Source organism: Spermophilus citellus (genome assembly GCF_964194105.1).
Source record: "Spermophilus citellus genome assembly, chromosome: 4".
Classification (NCBI taxonomy): domain Eukaryota; kingdom Metazoa; phylum Chordata; class Mammalia; order Rodentia; family Sciuridae; genus Spermophilus; species Spermophilus citellus.
This window is the reverse complement of record NC_138185.1, coordinates 141,759,207-141,776,672: the sequence shown is the minus strand read 5'-3', so window position 1 is coordinate 141,776,672 and position 17,466 is coordinate 141,759,207. Positions and strand designations below refer to the sequence as shown.

The following is a 17,466-nucleotide window of genomic DNA, read 5'->3' as shown; positions in this document are numbered from 1 at the left end:
ACTAATTCTCTACAAAAAGTCTTAGATAAACTCATATAGGCCAGAGGTCCAATATTTAAGCATTGTGTAGAAATAGGAATGTGCCTTTCTCCCAGTTAGTTAGTAGTAACCTTTTTCATTTTGTAGACCCCCAAGTGTTCATTATTTTAAAATTGTTGCATGATGAAACCAGAGCCACTTGTTTAAACAAGGTGTGTAGGCTTAGCAACCAGAGCTGGAGCCTCTGAGCCGTGGTACCTGTGAACATATAGTGAACACTTGGGAAGTATAAGTTAGAATTTGTAGATGGATGAAAACTAATTCTCATAGGATTATAGGGAAGATTTTTTAAAATTTTTTTAGTTCTAGATGGACACAATACTTTTATTTATTTTTATGTGGTGCTGAGGATCAAACCCAGCACCTCACACATGCCAGGCAAGCACTCTGCCACTGAGCCATAACCCCAACCTGGATTATAGGAAAGATTTGAGTTAAAGTCAGCAAAGTGCCTGGCAGAGTGCTGGTGCTTAGTGGGGACTGTCAGTGAGAATGGGGAGACAAGGTAAGGACAGTCCTGTGAGGAGGAACAGTGGTAGCCATGGGAGTGGTAGGGGTAAGCTTGGACACTAGACACAGAAGGCACTTATCTTGTGAAGAAAAGGAGAAGAGGGGAAGTAAGGAAAAAGAAAACAAAGAGGCATTGGAGTCTAACAAGCAATACTTGCTTAAAGCATTATATAGGACTGCCTGTTTAAATCCCTTGCCATACACCTAAAATGCAATCTGGACAGTATAAAAGCAAAAAACTCACAAGAATCACAGGTTTTTGTGTCCTTATTTACTTAAGAAGTTGTCTGCTCAAATTTTTCTTGTTTCCCCTATTCTATTTGTTTTGCATTAGAGAAGAATTATCTGGCTTATTAGGTAGATAAAATCTTCACTCTTTTCACAAAATTTTTTTTGTTGGAATTTAGTTGGGTCTTACATTAAATAATGTATAAATGTTGAATTTATGCATAAATGTTGAAAGGTCACCTCTTTCTCTTTGGCTCTGATTGGTAACTAAATCCCCCCTCCGCCTTTTTTTTTTTTTTTTTTTTTTTTTTTTTGATGTCCTGTGCTTTATCTCTCCTCCCCTTTGCTATTTTTTTTTTTCCGTCAGTAGAGTGTTGTACCATGGAAGTCTTGCTAGAAATGGGATGGAGTTCCTGTGGGCACCACCTTGAGGTATCTCCCTTGCTGATTTCATGGTAGTAGGACTGTGTGACTTTTTCTAGTCCAAGTGAAGCTGTCAAGTACTGTTAAGTGGTGCACAGTTTGGCCATAAGAAGATGAACTGGTTATCTGAATGAACTATGAGGTTAATTTCCAAGGTCAGGCTGCTGCCCTTGTAAAAGTTTAGTTTGCTTGTACAGATTCACTAAAAAGGGCCTCTGTAGTTTTTATTTTTCTGACAGTGGGATGAATAACATTTACATGGAAGAAGTTCCAGGCTCTTAAGCCAGCTGGAACCAAGGGTGTTCTCATATACTTGGGTTCCCATCATAATAAAATCATCAATTTAGTAGTAATTTGACAAAAGAAGCCCTGAGCAGTGATGACAACAAATTTCAATGATCTGTGTGATGTTGTTCTTGGTTCTGCTGTTAACTGAAAAGAAGCATAAGGCAAGCCACACACTTGGATCCACCAAGCCCCAGTTGTTCTGAAAAACAGCAGATGATCGCTGAGGTTCTGGGGGCATATGACTTACTAACCAAGGGAATTGGGTAGCCATGTATTGAAGCCCAAGGCATCAGGGAAGCAGGTGCAAAGGTTTCTACAAATACAAGTAACATTGATACATACATTCACGTACGCACCTTAGTGCAAAGAAGAGCCACCAATCATAGCCTGAGCTGGTAATTGGACTGGAGACTTTTCCACACATTGCAACTTGAAAACTTGCTCTCTGGTGACCCATGGAAAACTGTTCCCATTACCTTGTGCAGATAACTAATTGGGAGTTGAGCACCTCTCAGGAGCTCAAATACTTTTTGCTGAAAGAATTGGTAGTTAAGCCATAATTTTTGAACCCAAGATTTATTGTAACTGAGAAACTGCATGCCCAAAGTTTAATTTACCCCTCTATTTGTTATGACTTGTTAGTTTGACACACAGTATACCATAAAAACAGCTAAACCCACACAGCTCACAATGGTGACACAGACACCTGTAAGATCAGATCTCTCCTGATTTTCCTTCCACACTGTGAAAGGTGCACCATCCTTGCTGATTCCTCTTCCTTTATGTGCCCCTTACATTCTCTGCCCAAGTTCACATCCTCACACTCCTTCTCTCTCTACTCCCCCAACAACCTTACCTCCACTTCTGTTTTCAACAGAATTTTCAAATGTCACCAGTTTATATCTTTTTCTTGAGCTCCAGATACTTTCTTTTAATTGCCTGCTATGCTGATTTTCAAACTGGCTTCTACAAAAGACCCAAAATGCCCAAGTGCCCTTGTCCTTACTCTCATGTCCTTCATCTGACATTCTCCGTCTCATCCTTCACAACCAAATAGAAATTTCATCTTCAGTGAAATCACCCCCAAATGTCACTCTTCCACTCCCATCACTGCTATTGAAATGTGGTAGCTTTTCAAAAATTACAGTGCAATAATTAGTAGCTGTGGTTTCATACTCTTAACCTACATTTTCATTTGCATTAATAAAAATAGTGTACTTTTTTAAAGGATGCAAGATATAAGGAACAGTGTTCTGCCATTCTAATGTATTTCATTACCCTTCAGCCTTTTTAAAATCTATAGTTCTCATAAATGGTTTAGAAAATTATTTGATCTTTCATTATTGAATATCCTGTTTCTTATTTTATCCTGAACTAATCTAAGATTATAGTGAATATACTTAACTCCCTAAAATGTATTTGGTTATCTGTTATTCAGTTGAAATGTATTTATAGCATTATTATGCTCATTCACATATTTATACATTTTATTAATTTTGAAACAATTCCATCTTAATTTGTTATAAATGTAGTCTGTTCTGCCACTTAAGGACTGATTCTTTCTGTTTAAAAAAGTCTTTTTGTTTTAATTTATTCCCAGTATATAAGAATCTTAGCCAAAAAATCAAACATTAGGTAGCCTGCATAACATATTTAAGGTTCTTATAAGTAAATTAAATATGTGATTATTTTCATACTTTTTGGTAGAATTATACAACTTACAGTTATAAAATTGGACAAGATCTATATGTTTTCAGTTCCCTGGAAAGATAAAATATTGCCACATCTTTAAAGAGAAACATGATAATCATAAATTTTCTAAAAATGAGTAATTTGAACTCAGGTATAGTTTTTTTCAAGTTTTTAAAACTCAAATTAATACATCCTGGCAGATTAAAAATTATATGAACCTTCAGATATTTTAGGATGCCTAAAAAAAACATTTTATAGAATTCAAAGGATTGTCTGTAGAAACAGAGTAATAAATAGCTTGTCAGAAGGTGGAAGCATCAGAATGTAAAATACTCAGTTTCAAAACAGAATTATCACTTAAATATATTTTAACAATGCAGTTACATCAAATGTGTAGCATTTAAACAGTGAATAATAGTAATGAATTTTTTATCTCCTTATACAAGAGAAGTTGTAAAAGTTAAGACCTCATTTTTTTATTCTGAAGCAACTGGAAGAGCAATCAATGGAATAAGGAGGTTTGGCAGGACTCCACAGGGTTCCTCCATGCCCTGGGTGGGAAGTCAGCACACCTCACCCTGACTCTGGTTCTTTCTTGCCAGTGGATTTTTGTAGTACTTTATCCTCCTAAATAACATGACAGCATTTTCTAAAAAGCTTTCATAAGACACTGTACAAATGTAAATTGGTACTATTTTCTCATGTCTGGAAAAAGGAAAGTATATTTACAACTGAGTTGATTGTTTGATCCAGATCTTTCCTCCTTATCTAGATTAGTACAATAAAACATTTCTGCACTTCCCCACATTTCCTAAAATACAAAGTAAGAAGAGACTGAAGAGTGACCTTGAGAGACTGACTTGCCCCTTGTGCCTCAGTTCCCTGGATAGCTACTATTGTTTAACATTGGGGGATTTATGTACAGTTGTACAAAGAAACTGACACCCACACAAACATGCTCAAGTTAAGGAGATCCAAAATTGCAAACCATTTTCTTAAGGATGATGTCCAATCCTTTAGAATAAATAAATATAGAAACATTTTAAATAAGTTTAATCAGATTATGATAAGCACTTTGAAAAAAGAAGGTAAACATTGAGAAAATGTGTACTTAAATCTTCCATGGCCTTTTTTTGTTTTTCAAATGATATATATATATATATATAAAGTTAAGTGAATGGTGAGTGTAAGCAAAATGAGACACAAAATGAGAGCTTTTTGCTGCTGTAATAGTTCCAACTATACTTTTTTTTTTTTTTTTTACTTGCTGAATGAACAGTACGAATCCTGACAAATTAAGTAAAATTCAGTAACAGAATGGGTCCCTTCTATTAACCATCTCTCAATTAGATTAAGACAAAGTTTTGTTATCACACTATGATTCTAAACGTTTTTCTCTTAAAATTATGCCCCACTCACGATGCCTATCTCCACATGAAGTTACCATTCCCATCCTCTTCTGAAATTTCTTTTCTCTTACTGGACAGTTTGAGAGCGGCAATGATCACCCAAAGGCACTATTGTTAAGAATCTCAAAATTGATACAGGGATTATTAGTCCTACCAAAGACAGATCCAGACTAGAACCTGTGTATAATCATGGATGAGATAAAAGAATTTCTCTTCCAAATGGCAACTATTTTAGGAAAAGGAATGCTTCATCCATAAATAAGCCTAAGGGGCGTTATAAATGTGTCGGGAGCTCTGGGTGATTGATCTGTGTGAGGTCCATCATGAAAATAGACAAAAGTCACAAGGGTTGCTTCCCTGTGGAAATCGTGGTAGAAAATTGCCATATGAGGTCCCCGTGATGGGCCTTGCTGATGAGATTATGGATATAATAAGTTTACAGACTGGACTTTCAGTCTCTTGAGATCCTCAGCATCTTTCTGTGAAGTCTAAATAAAACGGTAACTTGCTCTTCAGGCTCCAGCACAGACATTGGCAAGGAATGAGAACTGTCGTCTGCAACCTTCTCCAGTCCTGTATTCTCAGAGCATCTTTCCCAGAGTTGTTACCACTCCGAAGTGGATTTGTGTTAAACTGAAATGTAAGGAAATTGTGCCACTGTTGCGGTATTACGGTGCTACAAAGGTTGAGATGACAAATTCAAACTAAAAGGGAAATATCCCTGGCCCATTTTACTGTAAAAGTATTCCATCAAATTCCCTGGGACAAAAACACAGTGTAAAAAACAGTAACTTTAACTTTCTTCCAACTCTGCCAGTCAACACCATATTTTCCTTCTGGGGAGGTAAGAAAGCTCATCGTGTAACACAGACAAATGATTAAACAAAGCAAATAATAGCAGTTTTTATTCCATTCAGCCTTTCCCAAGTATAACTTAAGGTTCAAGATCTAGACTAGACCTATGAAAAATGGCTTTGCAGATACTTTCCATAACTTTTCTACCTGTCATTGTCAGCTGTTCATCAAATATTTATACAAAGTGCACTGTGTGCCACTCACTGCTTAATGCCAGATCGGTGAAGTAGACAGGATACTTGCCATAGAGTGTACTGACTATTGGAGGATATAAACATTAAACAAACACAAACAAATATATAACGTAACATCTTTTAAACTTACAGTTTGACCATAAGAGATCATTTTGCTGTTTTCATTTGAGTCCTTTAGAATCATAAATCCTATTAATCTATATAGTCCATAAATCATATGCTTTATTATAGCAAATATCTATAAAAGTACAAATATTTCATTCAAAAATACATAACAAACCTAATTATTGTTTATGCAGAGCATTGGGCATAATATTAGGAATCTTTGTTATTTTATGTCTCATGTTGAGTGAGTGTTTGAACTCAACTAGTTGTTATAACTAGTTGGTCATAATTGTCTTCCCATTTCCTTCAACAGATGTTTCTCTAAAAAATTACAGAGCCAGGTGCTATGACACACTTTTATAATCCCAGCAACAGGAGGGAGGAAGATTGCAGTTTAAGGCCAGGATCAGCAATTTAGCGAGACCCTATCAAACATAAAAGTGAAAAAGGCTGGGGATGTAGCTCAGAGGTAGAGCACTCCTGAGTTTAATCTCCAATATCACCAAAAAAAAAAAAAAAAGAAGAAGAAGAAGAAGAAGTAATAATAAGTGTATTTTTGCAATGACCCTTTTTATAACGGACTTTGGTAGGATTTTCTCTGTCTTTGGTATGAAATTTTATTAGTCTTATGAGGGGTTCAGCTACATCAACAACTGCACACAAAGTAAGGTCTTTTGTAAGCATGAGGCACTCACAGATTACTTCAAATATCATCTTGCATTGGCTTCAGCCTGGCCTGTTAGTTCAAGCCCTAAAAATAAACACCTATTAATCAGCTAATGGCAACATGGGTGGACCAGCTCTCTGACTACAGGACCTCAGTGTAACCTCATTCAATAGCTTGTCTTATGTCACCCAGGATGGGGTGGTTTGCAGCCAGGAACGCCTCTAAAAGAAAAGACAGTCACAAGCTTAACTAAATGTTTAAAATAACCTCCGTAACTCCTCTCCACGTTGACAGATTGCTTTCAACTCGGTGAAATCAAACCACAGCACCAGCCCCAGCGGCTTTGTGGGGCCATCTTAGAGCCACAGAATTTGTAAAGTAAAACTGCAGGTTCAGTCAGAGCATCCAAGTATGGCTTTGCCTTGTCTTGCTTTTAATCAAAAAACAATCAGAAGTGAACTCACTCCTGGAAGTCCTTATCTTCATAAAATTCAACTAATGACTCCTGTTAAGGTAAATAAAGTTGCTGTGTAACTCACTAAGGAAACTGTTCACTGTTCACCTCGTGCCCGCAGACTTGTCCAAGAATACAAATTGAAGGAACCCTGTGGAGCTGCCCATGACTGTTTATATACACATACTTTGTCCCAAGGACTCCGGAAAGTTGAGCCCTCAGGATAGTTTTCAGTTTTTTTGAATGGCAGTCTTTTTTCTGTATGGAGTGGAAATTGGGGCTGGTGGTGGGGGCCGGGGGGGGGGGGTAATGTATACTTTATTGTATTTACCCCCAAATAAGTGAGCTGCAGTAGATACTTTGGTCCTGCACAAAGTAAATATTTAGCTCACAGATTCCACACACAAACACGGCCTGCAGTATTTGGGTTTCAAGAAAGATGATCGCCTGCAGGCAGAAGTCTGCAGCACATTCCACACGTGGGAATGGGCTTTGCCCTTGCATACCATCCCAAGGGGCCTCGAGGCACGGGTGGCCGGATATACATCACCCTTCCGTCCTGTCAACCCCACTGTGTCTCTCTAGCTGTGTCTTCTGCATGCTTACCATCTTTCTTTACTGTGACTTTTCTGCATTGTCCCCAGTGCTATTCTCCCTATCCTGTCTACATACACATCTCCCTCCACCTGAACTGTCTTCTCTTACCCACTCAGTCAACTTGACTTCAAGATGTGCTCCAAAGATTGCCTCAACCTTTGCTCAGAGCCTTCCCTGACTCTTCCAGGTTGAATTAAGTGCTTGTTCTCTGAGCTACCACAGGGCCTTCTGCACAGCTCTCTCACATTTGTCTCCTTTTACACTAATCTTTTAGCCTGCCTGTTTTCCTTCCTGCAGAGAGCCCTGCAAGGCAGGAACCATGTTCGTCTTATCTGTGAATCACCTCAATATGTGCCCTTTTCAGAAAGGCAAAAGGTTTTACTGTCCCTGATTTTCAATTAGGAAGAAGGAGAGCAAGCACTGTACACTGATAGCAGCACTGTCCTGATAGAGGAGGTACAATTAGGTTTTTCCAGGCATGTCAGTCACTTATATATGGTAGTAAACAAGTCACCTCATCTCAGACTCAGTTTCCTTGGTTGTCAAGGCAGAGTCATGTGCTTTTTGAGGTCCACCTATTTTACTGGACAACTTGTGGAAGTGAGTTGGAAATTAGGAACCGTTCTGCTCATCATCAGCTGCAAAACAGACCAGAATTTAGTAGAACTTATCCTGTCATTTGAGTCCAGCCCTGCAGTGTTCTGTATTCACCCAAGATCCTTCTACTGTTACTTTAAAAAAAAAAAATCTGTCCTTAGTTTCATGTTTCTTTCCTGCAATTGTCTGATAAAGCGACTTCATTAACCCCAAGAAAACAGAAGCTTTGGGCAGCTTTAGCAATTGCTGCTGGCCACTGGGCTCCCTGAAGTCCCATTGGGGGGACTCTGATCAGCCTTAAAAGTGAATTTTAGTGTCCTGAAAGTTTTCTGTGTTCTCTTTAACAAAGCCATCTAAAGCAGCAGCCATCATTTTTGCCTCAGCCATTTGAGTTTTTTCCCTTCTCCTTTTTAAAGCCTTTAAATATTAATTTTAAAATGTTTACTGTTGCTTTTGTATTCTTTCTCTTTTTATCATTTTTATCATGATTTTAAAAACCTATAACATTAAATTTACCATTTTAAGCATTTTTAAATGCACAGTTTTAAGCATTTTTACATTATTTGTGCAATGGAGCTCTAGAATTTTTCATCTTGAAAAACTGAAACTCTGTACCCATTAATTACTAATGTCTTCTTCCCAACCCTTAGCAATTACTTTTCTGTTTTCTGTGTTTATGATACTTTTACCTCTTTAGACCCTCCATATGAGTGAAAACATGCAGTATTTGCCTTTTGTAACTGGTTTATTTCACTTAGCATAGTTTATATCTTGGAGCTTGAGTCATGTTGTATCATGTGGCAGGATTTGCCTCTTTTTTAAGGATGAATAATATTCTGTTGTATGCATACCACATTTTCTTCACCTATTCAACCATGGACATTGGGTTTCTTTATTCTGCTTGTTTTTTAAAGAGATATTAAAATCATTTTTATAAAGAATTATTAAACTTATTAAGACTTTTCAAAGTGCTTTTGGTCTAACAGTATGTTTAGGATGGTACAGTGAAACCTCAAAATGCTACCCTCAAATTGGTTTGTGCATCCCTTCTTTGTGTGTGACATGGAAATTAAATGTTAAAGTAGGCCAAGTAATGTCATGTTATTAAGAGCAGGAACTTATATTTAAATAACATTTAAATCACTGACATCATCAGGAGTTGTTGTCTCCTCTCTTTTGAAGTTTCTCCTGGTCACCTGAAATTAATCAGCTCTTCTTTTCAAAGGTAGAAGTGACTATGTGAAGTGACTGGCCTGCCCTCTAGCTCAGTTCTGGGGGGGATTCCTTACTAGATTCTACTATTGGGTAGGATTTCCTGAATGGAGCAACAAAGAGTATACAAAAGAAGGTGCTATAAAGTTAATTTATCCTCAGATTCACTTTAAACTCCAAGATACAAATGCTATTGTGCCAACTTTGCAGATGGAAAAATTAAGGCACAGAAAGTTAAAAATAGAAGGTCTTAAAGATGATGTCTTCCAGCCCCCTCATTCTATACAGGAAGGACTCGACCAATGTGGAAGGGTCCTTTGGTAAAGGATTTGTGTTGCCCTTACCTTGAAATTGAGATGGGAGGGGTTTGGGAATGACATTTTAATGATTTGAAAAACTGTTGGGGGAATCAAAATACAGAAGACTGTGGTATAGTTGTTCAGATTTGGGCAGACATCTCAACTTGGCTACTTTTGCTTTTTATCTCCTGATGTAAGTAAGCTGTTTAATCTCTTCTCTTGTTTATAAAATGGGAATAAAATATTCCTACCTTGCTGGGCATGGTGGCACATGCCTGAAATCCCAATGATTCTGGAGGCTGAGGCAGGAGGATGGCAAAGCTCTAAGCAACTTGGCAAGAACCTGTCTCCAAATAAAAAGGGCTGGGGATGTAGCTCAGTGGTAAAGTACCCCTAGATTCAATTCCTGGTACAAAACACACACACACACACACACACACACACACACACACACACATTTCCTACATCATAGGTGCATTGCATGTATTAAATGAGACCACATATATGAAGACAGTGCCAGGTACTTAGTAAGCATTCAGTGTTTAACTCTCTTCATCATCATCATTTTGATCAACATAGCTTTATTATAGTTTCTCAACATTAAATATATGTGCTCATATTACCTACCCATAGACTTTTGTTTTGAGTGAGATAATGGATATAAAGAGCTTACAAGAGTAGCTGGCACATAGTAACTGTTGAATAACTACTACTTGCTATTATTATTATATTTATTGTTATTATTAGAAGTCCTATTGTCATTGGCATTATTATAAGTAAATAATCAAATATTTCTTTGGCAAATACCTTCTGCCAGCCCCAAAGATGGAAACTGCCAGGAAAATAGAGCTGGAGTAGAGTCAGGCATGTGCTAACTTTAGGGATATTACATTGACTAGAATACCCTACTCTGGTTTTATTTAGGAGGAACCAAATAGAAAAAAAATTACTCACAAAACTCTAAATTGAAGGCTGACAGATATTTTCCACTAGATGACTTTCAGCACATCCTGACTCTAGCCTGGGGTGACCTCCCCAGTCCAGCATCTGTCTGTTCCTGCAGCCAGGCTTCTGTGCACCTCGCCACCTTGTCCATTCCTAGTTTATGGAGTTGGACAGGTGTGTCCTTTCATTCCCCATTAGGGTTTAACTATTCTGAGACCTTACCTGGCTCAAAGCTTCCTTTTGCAGATGTAGCATTAATTAAGCTATGCCTTTAAAAATATAATCAGGTTGTATCTTTACAAACTTGAAGTTTTATAACTATAAAGTTGACCTTTGAAGTTCACTTATTTGCATTCTCCTTTTGCTGAGTTTAATTTTCTATTTCTGTTTTGCCATTTTATTTTATATGGTTCTTTGGGGAAAGGCAGGATATTAATACATTTAAAGCCTCACACCAACATGTAGAAGCCATAAGATTCTCATTTTCTTTAAAGGAGCTCTATTGAAAATGGTGCAAAGATCATTTAGCAGAGTTTAAATGTTATTGAAAAGTAAAGCCACAAAGTGCACAGGCTCCTGCTGAACCTGGGAATGATATAGGCTCTACAGAGATGGCATGTGAGGTTATTGAATGGAAATCCATGTGTCATACACAAATACAGTACATTTTAATAGTTTGATATCTCTTTACTCATCTTAAACACCTTAAGGTATTTGGAAAGGGAAGAAGAAATATAACAGATGAACCTGCTGAGATGTGGCCAGGAACAGTAGTATTTCATTTTGATTGATGTTTTTACAACCTTATCTTCTAGATGAAAGCTACTGTAAACAAAAGCCTACCTAAATTGATCATATTTAAAGGAGGCAAAACCACCAGTGTGTGGCTGCTGTTGGCTTTCATGTGCTTTGTTTTTCTTCTTAGCAGCCAATTCCTACCCATCCTCACAGTCACCACCTCCACCACATTATTTTGAGGGACTTTCTACCAGGCTTGAAATCACAGCATCTCTTCTCCCATAACATCCTAGAAAGCATAGATTCCTAATAGCAGTTCTTCAGAAGTGTACAACTTGGGCATATTTTTAAGGCTTATTTTCTCCCTTAAAAATGACTTTCCTTCCCTTCATGGCTGAAAGTTATCAGCAACAGTTGTTTTAATTTCCTAAATGCATGGTACACTCTATGTCTCCTGGGTAGGGGACTGTGTTGTGACTCATTCATTTGTTCATATAGCCACTCAACAAACCTGATTGGCTGGTTCCTGTGTACCTCTGAAATGCAAACTGCTCTCAGGACACACATATTCTAGAACTGTCTGATAACTGCTAAGCTGAATTATCTGTATATTTTTCTTCTAAAATCCTTTTTTTTAACTTGCCTTCACTTGACTATTTCCCCTAGTAACTTACACATTTCTGACTTCTAACTTATTTTTCCCTTTCCAGCATTTGCCTTCATGAATCTGAAAAATGGGGGAGGGGAGGGATTGGAGGAGATGGGTTTGTTAGCCAAAGAGATTTGTGAATATGAGAAAATTTTAACTATCCACTTAGAGCAAGCTGAGATCTGCCATACCTGAAGCCTGTGTCACATTTGGTTAATGATAGATTTATTGGACAAACATGTATCAGCCTTAATCCTTTAGCTATTTGCCTTCTCCAAGGATGAAAATTCCGATAATTTTTTTTTATTATTTTAAGCAGAGTTTTATATATCCAAAACCCATAAATCTCGTTGTACCTTGAAATAAATGTCTGACTGAACTCTGGGTTACCCTGTGATCTTTTGAGAACTCAGCCAAGGAAAAAGAAACTCTATTCCCCCATCTGTAATCATGAAAAAGAATACACGAGGGGCTGGGGTTGTGGCTCAGTTGTAGAGCTCTTGTCTCACATGCATGAGGCACTGGGATTGATCCTCAGCACCACATAAAAATAAATGAATAAAATAAAGATATTTTGTCCATCTACAACTAAAAAAATTTTTTTTAAAAAAGAGTACATGAGAAAACATTTTGGGGGTAAATGATATTATATAATAAAATCTCTGTTTTTTAATGTACTTCTAATTCTAATATTCACAAAGTTGGAAATAAAAAGTTCAGAAATAGCCTCAGAATTTACCATAACAAGTCTGTGGTAGACAAGAGGTGAGTACCAGAGTGGACTACAGCAGTCATCCCAGGCTTTGCCAATTCAATGATCACTATCCATTATGGTTGTCATATCAATTATAAATTCTCTGACATCAAACACTAAATCAGCTGAAATGATGGGTTTGCCTTTGGCATGTTTCCCTGGGGAAATAACTGAGAAAACATGTAATAATTCACACAACCAATTTTGTAAACCACCCCCAACTTTTGGAAGAAGGCCGGGTGTAAATTCTAAGTGATTATACCTGACTTACACCCAAGGTCTGCATGAAGTATCCTCTCACTTTTAGTACTTAAGTGTTTTTCAAAGTAAACATGACCTTGGGTACTTTGTTGCTTATAGGTTTTCTGTTTCTTCCACTGCAATTCTATCACTATCCCTCTCCTCTTTCTGTTTGAGGATGTATATTGCCTGCCCCCTACATGCTAGTTTGAAGCAGAAGCCAGGACTATTGTGCATAAGCTCATCCTCCAGTTTCATGACTAGATCGTGTCAGTGTGATTCTGGCCCCTCCATCCCTCCATGTCTCTTGGGACCCTAATCCTACTCTTGCTCTCTCCACCCATAAGTGGACATATCATGGAGAAAATTAAAAGGGCCAGCAAGTGAATAAATACGACACAGTTGAAAACTCACCTTTTCAAGGAAGACTTCTAGAATACCATGTCCATACTATAATTTTCCCTTTACTGCAAACCTTTTGTCATTTTGTTTGTTCAGTAAACTATGTGTCCACTTAAAACGTAGATTTTTTTTCTACACTATTAAAATTTAAGTTATATGCAACTTATGGAGAGGAACCTTTCTTTTGTGATTTGTACTCCACAACAGGATGGATCTGCAAGCCTATATATGGACTCTTAATAGGTAAATGCCTTAATAGGCTGACCCATGACAGAGGTAAACATTTTTCTAGGAAAACAGAGACAACAGATTAAAGACAAAATAACTTTTGATTTTGCTTTCTTTTTTCTCTCCTGAGGAAAGATTTCCAATAAGCTAGAAATACCGTAAGCATAGCACCTAAGCATGTCCAACATGGCTCAACATGAAGTAGAAATTAAGCACTTTTCCAGGTAATTTAATTTGGATCAGAAAATGTCCAGTTGTGTACACACCAAGGAGAATTTCAGGTCATTGTGGTTGTGTACTTGTATACATTTTAAATTTTCCCCAAAGTAATATATTTTCTATTTATTTTCTATGCGGCATAAAAGCCTGAAGTAAATCAGTATTTATATTTTTACCTTTTCATTTTCAAAATTATAGAAAGTAATTTGTTTCAAAGAGATAAAGTTGCATTTTTTATAATCCAGATCTATGAATTAAGAAAACTCATAACTATGGTTTTCTTTCTTTAGTCATTTCAATTTGCAAACACAAACTTGCCAGGCAAAAAAAAAAAAAAAAAAAGGAAAATGAACCAAGTTATCATATTTTTATTTTATTCTAGATACTACAGAAAAAGGAATATTTGCATCTTGTATTAAATTAACCATAGTGCCAGAACCTTATGATGTTATATTACATGATAACTAATCTATTATTACTGTACACATATTTATGCACAGGCATAAATACACACATAGTTTGCATATAAACATGTGCAAGCATATTTCACTTGGACTGAAAAGTTATTTACAACTTCGTCTAGAGATACATACAACAGTGATTAACAAGTGCACAACCAATCTACAACATGCAGATTAAAACTAAATAAACAGTGTAAGAGTTTATTTTAAAACAATTACAAGATGTTTTATATTTCTCCTTCATCCTGAACTATGTGTTTGAAAATGCACTCTTCATAAAAACCACATGCAAGTCTTTTTGATGGTGAAACAGTTGACTTCCACCAGCCACATGTCTGCACACATCCTCAGAAGATAGCGCAGACCCCACACAGCCACTCCAAAGGAGAGGGAAAGAAAAAATGTGTGTGTGTGTGTGTGTGTGTGTGTGAGAGAGAGAGAGAGAGAGAGAGAGAGAGAGAGAGAGAGAGAGACCGACTGACTCACTGTTCTTCTCTTATTTTTATTTTTTTGTTCCTTTTTTAGGGAAGGAGTTTTCTATTTGCCTAAGAATTGAAATCAAAGATTTGGGCTGGGAACAAAGATTCTAATCAATACAACTAGGTTTGTTTTTATTGTTTGATAAAGACTCTTATGAACAAGAAACTTAACTAAAATCATCCAATCATTTCATAGCCCACTTGCCACCCTTCAATTGAAAATTGTTTGTTTTATGGACTTGATCCAGATTTATATCCTGGGACCAAGTACACTGAGAATTCTTTTTTATATAATCATAATAATTTAGCTGTTGGGAAGAGAAGTATTAGATAGATCTCTTTGAGTTTCCCTTATTCTATGTAGAGAAGCAAATTGTGTGATAGTATATGAGTACTGCCACTTTTCACCATCTTATTATATTGTCAGAAAGAGATGTAAAAGCACACTAGTTTTTAAAAATATGCATGTTTTCTGATAGAGCTGAAAACACAAATACTCCAAGTTTATGGCACAAATCTAAAATACATTTCTATATTAAAGATATTTTGGAAGCAAAGGGGGGAGGAAATGGGCCTTTGGGGTTCACAGCATCCACCCTGTATTACAAATCTGAACCTTCTTCTCTATGAAAAGAGAAGAATCTCCACCCCACACGCTCACTTGGGCCCACTGCTTCCCTCAGTTTTCCTCATAACTTATTCCAGCTGTTTATTTCCATTTATGTGAACAGGCTGTAGCAGTGATCTGGATTTACTCCTCTCCCCTCGTGTTTAGATTCTGCCCCATAACTTCTGAGTCCCTTCACAGTGTGAAACATTTCTCTGAATTGTATGCCATGATTCTGTAATTCTCACCCCATAGCTTACCCCCGCCTGATTGTCAGGGGCTTTAAATATGCTCTCTCAAATGGAATCATCTTAATTTCCTTTGCTGAATCATAGGTTGGTTTTCCATATACTTGTTCGATGCAGTGACACTTGAATACAAATGGGTAGCTAGATAAACTTTGCAGTGTGAAACTGTTGACTCCCTACTAGAAGAATGATTCCCTGTGGACAGGTGTATCCCAGCTCATAATGTCTCTACCTGCCTTGCTCCTGGCCCCTACCTTTTTTTTCTTTTGCAGGTGTTATAAATATTTTTTTGAAGTTGAATGACCATTATAAATTTCTGTGTAAACATAAGGTTTAATTAAGTAGTATAGTATAGAAGTCACAAGTGTGAGCAGTAGAGCCAGGCTGCTTGAGTTCTAAGCCTGGCCATTTTGGTGCCCTGGTATCTTCTTCTGTAAAGTGAGGGTAATCATATTGACCCCTTGTTGAGTGGCAATGAGTATCAAATTAGTCTGCACATGTGGGAAGTGCTGGAAACCCTACCTGTCACATAATAAGCATTCAGTAAATATTAATGACCTCTTTATTGCTAGCTATGGAATTATTATTATTTTGTATGTTTTTAAACAACATCTTTATAGACAAAAGAATTCATCAGTAGCCCCTGAAATCTGTGGGAATCTCTAAGCTAAACAGACTTCCAAAAACCAACTAGAGAATTGGTTCCCGGGGCTAATTTACAAAGTGGTATCTGGTAGTGCAGTGAGAAGTTCTGTGTTCCTTTCCAACACTCTCTGAAGAAGATGCCTCAAGGGAAAGTATAACAATAAGAAATTAATAGTCCTGTACTTTCTCTATAGGTGAAAATACTGTCCCAGTAATTCCTGCATTATGGGCTATAGCACAGAAAGGGATTGTTTTGTTTTATATTTTAAAAAGTAAACAAGCTCTTCCTGAATTTGGGGGCCCAAATTTTCTGGCTGTGACTTGGAGTTTCTTAGAGTTATAGAAAACCTTGAACTGAAAGACACAATTTATAACTCATACCATATTCTCTCAAACATTTGCAATCTGGAATCCTCAGGGATTATCTGAGGATAGCTAGATTTTTCTGGAAAACTAAGAATTTACTCACTGAAGTACCATTTTTAAAATGTTCTTGGTGACAGTCTTTAAAAATACATTACAGCTTTCTCTGCCTTTTTTAAACTGAACAAAATGTAACCAGCATCTGTTTTTCCTAGACTGTCCTCAGCATCTGTTGAGATAGACAGAATCTGTTTGCCCCAACACCAAACAGCCATAGGATATCACAGTTGGCATTTTTAATATCTCTTCCCTAGCTGTCAGTAGTCATTCACCTGAGCTGGCAACATGTTCTTCCTATAACAGCCTCCCCTGCCCTGTGCACCTCTTCAAATTTGCAACTTTAGAAACCCAGAAACCAAATTTAACACCCAGACCACAGACTGGAGAAAACATGGAGCATGCTTCATTTCAGGTAACCCCAGCATCCTGGATAAGCAGCAAGAACAGGTATTAATGCATAGTCTTAAGTAAGGAGCCAAGAAGCAGTTAGTACAAAAGCACACAGTTACTTAATAACTGAAGTTTGCCTTTAAGAGTTGATGTTTATAGATAATCACCTTCAGTCATCCCTTCTGCCGTAAATTCTGGGTTCAACTGTAACTGAAAGAGCCAGTCTGTACTCAACAGGAATCTTCATACTGCACATGTTAAAGAATGGTATTTGATTTGTACTTGAATTCAAGTTTATAGTGCATATTTGTATTAGTTATCTGATGCTGTATAACAAATGACTCCAAAACCAAGTGACTTAAAATAGCACACATGTATCTCACAACTTCTGTGGCTCAGGGATGCAAGCACAGCTTAGCTGGGTCCTCTGCTTCACAGTCTCTTCCAGGCTGCACTGGCCCAGTGTCTG

The 17,466-nt window shown here is 37.2% G+C and overlaps 1 protein-coding gene across 6 annotated transcripts in view; it reads left to right on the top strand.

Moving 5' to 3' along the window:
* The window catches only part of CDIN1 (CDAN1 interacting nuclease 1), a 220,911-nt gene that overhangs the window by 194,362 nt on the left and 9,083 nt on the right, over nucleotides 1–17,466 (top strand). The window contains exon 11 of one of the 6 annotated variants that reach the window (XM_081288682.1): nucleotides 5,106–5,229. The exons of the other annotated variants lie outside the window; for them this stretch is intronic. Coding sequence (XP_081144808.1) covers nucleotides 5,106–5,226 — 121 coding nt within the window. The 3' untranslated portion in view covers nucleotides 5,227–5,229. Of the gene's footprint in view, nucleotides 1–5,105; nucleotides 5,230–17,466 lie in introns of those variants that run through there. 6 annotated transcript variants of the gene reach the window in all.